Source organism: Zeus faber (assembly GCF_960531495.2).
Source record: "Zeus faber genome assembly, chromosome: 20".
In the NCBI taxonomy this organism is placed as follows: Eukaryota; Metazoa; Chordata; class Actinopteri; order Zeiformes; family Zeidae; genus Zeus; species Zeus faber.
Window position 1 is genome coordinate 17,091,815 of NC_137207.1, and position 8,592 is coordinate 17,100,406.

At 45.3% G+C, this 8,592-nt stretch overlaps 1 protein-coding gene across 10 annotated transcripts in view; it reads right to left on the reverse strand.

The window, feature by feature from the left end:
- Positions 1 to 8,592, reverse strand: part of camk2g1 (calcium/calmodulin-dependent protein kinase (CaM kinase) II gamma 1) — a 40,336-nt gene that overhangs the window by 31,052 nt on the left and 692 nt on the right. For all 10 annotated transcript variants that reach the window (XM_080021135.1, XM_080021138.1, XM_080021143.1 and 7 more), the window contains exons 2-3: positions 6,893 to 6,987; positions 2,264 to 2,323 (exon numbers count right to left, since the gene is read on the reverse strand). In XM_080021135.1, the coding sequence (XP_079877261.1) occupies positions 2,264 to 2,323; positions 6,893 to 6,987 (155 nt within the window). The remainder of the gene's footprint in view (positions 1 to 2,263; positions 2,324 to 6,892; positions 6,988 to 8,592) is intronic.

Sequence of the window (8,592 nt, forward strand, 5' to 3'; positions counted from 1 at the left end):
TCAATCTCGTAGTAATTTGAAAGGCAAAGAAAACACCCTGTATAAGTACTTTTACTGAAACTTTGTTCAAATGAAGACAGGCTCAATCCACACAACTTTAGCCCTGATTTGGCTGACGCAGACAAGTTTTTGAGATTGGCATTTTTTTGAGCCTACCCATACGCTCCTGATCATTTTAAAGTGAAGCTACATCCAGCTACTGAAGACCACCACTGCAAGACCCCTCCGCTATGAAGGCTCAGCAGCGTCCTAGAGGAGGAGCATCATGTTTGGCAACTTGGCGTATGCGGTTTGCTTTAGAGGTCACTATTTGTCATTGTGTCCAATGTCACTGGTTGCCCAACAGGGCAAAGATTTAAGCCTTAACAAAACATGCTGAATCTCCATTTTTAAAACAAGAAGATCACAATATCACCAGATAGTCTTTAGATGTTATACCGAAAAAAAATTGTCCCAAACCATGCCTTTAATCATGCACTTCTAGACTAGAAACAGGAGGCCGTGTCACTTCCTACATGAAATTACCCACTGTAGCCAACGCTGCGCATTGAATGTACTATCACAATTGCATGACAATTGATATCACTGTGAATCAAAAACTACAGAAATACCCCTTTGCAACTGCATCAAAAACCCAGCAACACCCAGTAACATCTGGCATTTTTCATTAGTGGGAAAGGTTACACCTGTGTTTTAGTCCCGGGACAAATCACCCTGCAATAGTCACAGGTTTATCGGCTCCGGCTCCGATTTGCAGTGATGGAAACACTACAGTACACCCATGTAGACACGCAAATTTTTGCCCCTTTTCCGGCACGATGCAATGCGGTTTGAAGTTCCGGACATTGCCGCATAAATAGACAGGAATATCCGTGAATCATTCGATCATTTCACATCCGATTCAGTATCCAAAATCAAAATCAGAAGTTATTGACTTGTTTCACGCATGTGAGACCATGAAATGTTTTGAGTGTGGGGATCGCTCCGTGGGGAACACAGCGGAGAACCCCCATGCTCCCCGCCGGGCTCTCCACCACTCCAAAGCGGCCCAAGCCGCCCACCGCCGAAGGACTGGGCCCCGGGCTCAGCTGCACGGATGCGGGCACGGATACTCAGTGCTGCTTCTACTGTATTTTCCCCAATCACACTAGGACCATGACACGCCCTTTTTCTGGCATGTTCGTGGCGTCAAATGCGTCACATCAGAAAAAAAACAAGTGAGGTCACTCTTCTCCTGGCAATGAAAAAGGCGTCAATCGCCTATTTTTTGTGGGTTTACCCGCATTCAAAAAAACCTGGGTATACCAGCTAATTTTGGTGTAAAACCAAACCACACTGTATTAGATCCAGTGTGACTATAATATGAGTTTCCTGTTTTTGAGAAGGAGATTTAACTTTTTTTTTTTAAGGGTTAAACATTTTCCCTATTGGGATGCATATAAGCACAAAAGAATCTTCTCAATACGTTTCTCAATAGTTAAGGTTTCAGTGTGGCTGTGCTATGAACAGTTATGAAATATGGGAGCCAACAATTTAATAAGGCCTGGGTTGAAAAATACCATTTACTTCAGTAGAATGTTGAATGGACGTGCTTTCACGGGTACCATTTTCTTAGTATAGGACTTAAAGATAAGAATATTGGACGTATTAGAACAAATTCCTCCACCATGCCAATCCAAGCTGCAAAACTCTACATGGTGTCAATGCAGACAGCCCACTCCACTCCATCCATTACTGAAGAGTGTGTACTAAGACCATTAGTGTGGGGCCATTGGACTAAAAGTGATTAAATTATAATCCACTGTTCACCCATCGCAAATCAGAAATGCGTCCATGAGTGAAAAATTGGGAGACTCAAGAGGCTCTGCTTTGAATTGTGCTGTTTTACACAAGGCACCTGGTGTTGGTGTATTATGTCTGAGAAATGGTCGGATACCCAATGCTTTATTACTTAATGCTGCATTTCAAATTCCATCAACCTCCTGCGTTGTGCGACAATGAAATGAAAAACTGTGTTGCCAAAAGCCGGCTGGTATCCAAGCTCAGCATCTCGTACATACTCTGCACTTGAACTGGGAAATTTGAAGGACAATGGAGGTGGAGCAATAGGGAGAGGAAACAGGGGTAGATTTATGTTGAAGAGTACGTTGTGGTTGAAGCAGAACTTTGTGCAATGTATGGACTGGTCAACATTTAAAACAAAACAACATTGCAAGCGCGCGCACACGCACACACACGCACGCACGCACACACTAAAACTCACCAATGTTAGGATGCTTCAGGAGGCGACAGATGCGAGCTTCTCTCTCCAGCTTTTGATGGTCTGAAAGAGAGAGAGTCGTCCCATAAGGAATAACGCAAGACCTACACAGAACCCCAGATAGCTGACTGGCTGAACAGGATTCTGCAGGCATTTCTGACGACTTTGGTGTGGCAAATTATAAAAGACAATCTCTGAGAAGATCTGAGTTTTGCATATTTTCCCTCGAGAATGGGAATAACCGCTTAGTCTGCAGTCACACCCGTGCCAGGAAGAAGTGTAGACAGGCCTGTTATTATCCAAGTGCACACAGATACACTTGTAAGTACATAAGACAACAGGAGCTGACATTTGTCATCCTGTCACTCTAGTGTATGTACTGAAGTGGCAGGATACAAAATGTTTTCCATATTTGACTAAGATTAAGACCCATTCTATTGTAAAGGGCAGCAGGTGTTTTAGAAAGGGCCCCGATTCTGTTGGGACCTCCTCCCTAATATTACATCCTTCATATGGAGAGTGACAGGCTGCCATAAACTCCTGCGAAGGTTTTGGTTAAGCTTTCCCAAGGAGCATCACGCTGAAGCACCAGTGACCCAAAGTGGCGTCGATGATGGGGTTGTAAAAATGAAAATGACGGCAAAATAAAATGCCATGATTGTGAAAGCCCTGGGGAGAGGGGGGCAATCTGTAGAACATTGCAGTGATTGCACTTTTGACTTGTAAGCGGCAAATAGAGTACATATGAGGGTACATAGACACACAGGGCTATCACAATAATGACATTTTAGTTTGCAATTAATTGTCATGCAAATTGCTATAAACAAAACAACAAAAAATATTTTTCTCTTTCATTTTATACCATATTCATAGTATGGGCTTACAACAGTGTACGAAAACATCCCACCTAATGAAGAAGAGTCATTTGTTGACAGTAGAAGTCAGAATATAAAAAACCCTGAACCCAACTGATAGCAATACACCTAATTCACTTTGAAATTATTGCATCTCTAATTCTGGATCAAAATTCCCTAACAAATGATTATGGAATCCAATGACTGTGATCAGACAGTTATGTAATAACTCAGACAACCCCACACACACACACACACACACACACACACACACAGAACACACAAGGATGCTGCACTGTGTGTGTTTGTAGATGTGTGCGTATGCATGTGGGCTGGGTAGTTGAGATGATACGTGTGGAGGCAGTATGACTCTCCAAGTTGCCATCTCTAGTCACCGTTAGCGATAGCTACATAGCTGAGGTCAGAGGTCACCTGGGGTTATCTCTGTGATGACACGGAATGATTCGGGATATGTCTGTCTGTGTGTCTGTGTGTGTGTGTGTGTGTGTGTGCATGCGTGAGTGCTCGTTAGCTCGTAATGGTGCCAAGGCCGCCGGAGCAACAAAGTATTTAGAGCGGAGCAGCGAGTTTAATGTATGCCGTCATTATGTCAGTGCAGTGTCGACACTTTGAGACTCACTGATCACTCACTGTTCCCGAAAAAATAATCTACATTCCGAGAGAAGACACTTGTGCACAATAACAAACGATAAAACCAAATTCACTGCCGAGCTCATCCAATATCCAGGAAGAATAGGAAAGAGGACTTGCTAAGGCCAACGGCTTATAAGAAACTACGGCTGGGCGACATGAACAAAACCAAATATCACAATATTTTTTGACAAATACCCCAATATCCATTGTTTGATAATATCTTGAGGATGATTATTGGTGCTTCCATAAGATATTTACACACAATATATATTTGAGAAACAATCAATAGGAATGTGGATCTATAAATTCAGAAAATTGCATTCAGCCTTAAAGACAATATTTAACAATATCATGATATTGCAAGTCCAGATAATATCTGATCCCCTATCACGATATTGACATCATAAAAATACATGACTAGCCCTCCTCTACCCCCTCTCCACCATGCAGAGCTTCTCCACTACGGAGAGCTACAGGTGATGTGGAACTCCTACCGCTCCATCCTTCCTCCTCTGAGGCCCTGTCTTGTCTTTTCACCCCCCCCCCTTCTATAGATTTCTCTCATCTGACAGAGAGAGAGAGAGAGAGAGAGAGAGAGAGAGAGAGAGAGAGAGAGAGAGAGAGAGAGAGAGGGAGAGAGAGAAAAAGAGAGACATCAGCTTTCTTCTAATTACACCAGTGACGCAGAAGAGAGAGAGAGAGAGAGAAAGAGAGAGAGAGAGCGAGAGAAAGAGAGAGCGAGAGAAAGAGAGAGCGAGGGAGAGAGGATTAGGCTACACGGAACGTCCATTTGCTCAAAGAGGATCACAGCTCTCCTGTTTGTGTGTGTATGTGTGTGCGTGTCTGTCGGCCATGGTGCAGTGTCACTGCAGCACTCACTAATTCATTCAATCTCCTTATTTGTCGGTGAGAGTCTGTGTGTGTGGTAGTAGGGGATGGAAAAGAGTGGACTGGCGGGTAATTACTGCCACTTCCTGCTGCTCTCTAATTGGCCATCTGCTTTGCCGTGGGGCGGGCCTACAGCCATCTTACATCAGTACAGAAAGGTGGATAGACACACACACTGAGACATGTTTTAAACAAGATTGCATCTAAGATGTTAAATTGTAAAATATGTAAACCAATCGTATCGTCACTACGTACACTCCTGCTTCCGCCTCGCCTCTTCATATACACATGCCTTTAGAAACTTAAATATTTGCAGCATCTCACTGGCAATAACAGATGCACATGTCATTGACAGCAGAGGCCAGGGCTGTATGATCACTCACATGAGTCGGGCCGGCAGTGTTCTTTAAAAGCAAATATCAGAGAAGTGGTAACATCAATCTTTAAGGACCGCAACTAATCTGGAAAAATAAGTGGTGTTGTGTGTGTGTGTGTGTGTGTGTGTGTGTGTGTGTGTGTGTGTGTGTGTGTGTGTGTGTGTGTGTGTGTGTGTGTGTGTGTGTGTATGTGTGTGTGTGTGTGTGTGTGTGTGTGTAGCAGCTGCCCACAGATGCTGTGCGGCCGGGCTAGCCTTTAGCCAACCATCTCTCCCCCTCAGCCCCGCTCCCCACCTCCCTTCTCCTCAGATTACTGCAGTGTTTACCGGAGCTTTGAGAGTCTTACCCACCAGGCTGCGCGTGAGGTCACTCTGGCCCGTCGGGCTAAATTTTATTTATTTTTTAATAAATAAATAAAAATCACCCAAATCCTACCAGGCACACTGCCCGCTCATGCACCGCTTGTCTGGGTGGCTGTGTGTGTGTGTGTGTGTGGAGGGGAGGGGAGGGGGTGGGGTATTATGCATGCCTATCAGCCTCTCCCAACAGTTCTTCCGCTAGTATAAAATCCTCTGGTTTCTCTCCCTCTCCCTTCCCATTGTGGCTTGTTGAGCTGAGCTCACGACAAAGCTGTACGGTTAAAACTCTCCCACTCTCCTGGCCTGCTTTCTTCTCCACCCCCACACCCATGTACATGCTAACAGGCACAAACGCAAAAGGCACCAATGCGCACCCAGCGAGGCCCACGCTGTAGCCTCTGCCTGCGTGAGGAGCTGACAGATTGTGCTGAGTGCTGACCCCCCCCCTGCCCGAGCCGTGATATTAATACGGGGACCTGCCCCACGCAGACACTTGGCGGCGGGACTACGACAATAATGGCATTAGGGAAATGCACACAGACACGCCGCATTTATTTTGCCCCCAAAGTACACTCTCACCGTCAGACTTAACGGGAGAGAGCCAAACACACGTGCCGCGCACAGCCGCACACATGTGCACAAACGTGCACAAATGCCAATAAGGCACAGACAACAACAGGGCAAACAGAGAGAGAGGCGCCTATGGAATCCTTGGGGTCTTAGTGCCTGATGAGATACATTTGGCATAAGTGGATTAACCTCAATACAAACCAATCCCATTGCACAGAAAGACAGAGGCAGGGAGAGGGAGAAGTAGGTGAGAGGAGAAGAGAGTGAGACAGTTAGATGTCAATGATGGTTAGGGAAGTGAAGGAGAGAGAGTAAGAGAGGTGTGTGTGTATGTGTGTTGGGGGGGGACCAACTCCTTCTCTTTGGCCAGTGCCTTGGTCAGGGTATTAACCCCTACAAGTCTTTGATGGTGGGAGGCAACACACACACACACACACACACACACACACACACACACACACACACACACACACACACACACACACACACACACACACACACACACACACACACACACACACACACACACACACACACCTCGAATGCTAGGGCAGGAATCAGCCAGCTAACAGCCTGCGCAACACTGATGGACTGGAATGGAGACAAATTGCCCAAGTTCTACATTAGGGTTTCATGTCGAAAACACTTCCTTCCGGACATGTATCAGTCGGATTGTACACAGAGTTCAACGTTTTATAAAAAAGATAAGAAAAGGGGTAGTTGAAAAATACAGGGTTGTGAACGCTGCTTACTTGGCAGCTGCTGAAAATAATTCTGCCTTTTCTTTCGTGGCCAAGAAAAGCTCTTGCTGCATCTTTTTTCATGAGCATTCCTGTTCAAATGCATACTCTTAATATACATAAGCAATCAAATGGTGCAATTACTTGTGCGTGTGTGTGTAAGTGTGTGTGCATGCGTCGTGGGGGTTACCTCTAGCTGACAGCTTCTTAGTATTGATGATTTTTGCAGCGTATTCTTGTCCTGACGACTTCTTTACGCACCTACGCACCACTGAAAAAGCTCCCCTATGGAGAAGGAAGAGGGACACATTTTCAGTTACATTTACTATATTACACACACACACAAACTTCAGATTGTCTCAATGCGCATGACTCAGGTTGTTTGTGTGTGCCAACAGCCTCGCCGTGGCTATTTGTCACACACACACACACACACACACACACACACACACACACACACACACACACACACACACACACACACACACACACACACACACACACACACACACACGGAATAGTCAGGGCATGCATTTCACCAATACAAAATATGATCATTATTATCATGTAACAACCATCTCTCAGTACAAAAATTAATCTAAGATCAATTTTAGATTATAAACGAGGGGACTAATTGCTGTCCACCCACAGATCCTTGATAGACAACTGATCCATGCATCCCAAGGAAATGTCAGTATGTGACGGCCTCAGAAAACAGAAGCTGTTTTGGCAAACGTGCAGTACTTGGTGATAATCAATACATTCAAAATGAAGTACTAATCTTGCCGGGGGTACTCGTTACTTAGGTCAGTTTGATACTGATTTAGATGTAGGGGCTGGGCGATCCTTTGATATTATATTCATATTACGATATCATACGAGATAACGTGTGGGATTCGGATAATCGGAATATCGTGATACGGTTAAATGTTGACGAGGCAAAGAAATGCAATTTTCTGAACTGTTTCTGAGCCTCCACTTGGTCATAACATCCACATGACCAATGTTTCAGAGTAAAATATTTCTTGCATGTAAACATCTTACGAAAGCACTGATAGTGATCCCCAAAATATCATCATCATCATCATCGAGGTATTCGTCAAAACATAGCGTGGTATTTGATGTCCTCAACATTGCCCCAGCCCTATTTGGTTGTGAGGATGCATTCAGAGACTGAGGCAGAGGCCACAAAACCATCTACAATTATAATCTGACTCGTCATGGCAACACATGCAGGAACCCTCCACCCAACGGCGCCCTGCTTTTCCGCACGGGGTTGAAATATTTAGGTAAAATGACAGGTGACATAGGTATGCCGGGCGCTTTTAAAGAGGCCGGGATGGATGGAGGACAGGGAGCAGCCTGAGTGGCTGGGGAGGAGAGGACCAGTGTCCCTCGGCTCCAGATGTTTCCCGCTGTTTTCTGGTCACAGAAACACGTGTGTGTGTGTGTGTGTGTGTGTGTCCCTCACTGAGCAAATCAGCGCCATCGATTACTGTCAATTACAGGGCCAGAGAGTGGCATGGTGAATGGCAGCAGTGAATTAAGGCTTTTTATGGCTGTATAAGTGCTTTGCGTTTAGGTATGGAGGGAAGTGCAGATGAGGAAAAGCCAACAACAACAACAACAACAGATGCTGAGGATGATGAGGATGGAGATGAGGTGGAGGAGGTGGAGGTGGCCCGGGTTTCGTTGCCGTCATCAGATTTCCCAGAAAACCACGTAACGGCCGCGAATAAAACCAACCGGTGGTACTCGATATTATTAATCAGAATGGATTATGGATAACTGGGGTCTGAGCCAGCTGTGGTGTAATTCACCGCCGCACCACCCCACCCCCCCCCCCCCCCGGTCAACCCCCTCCCTCCACCACACACACACACACAACTA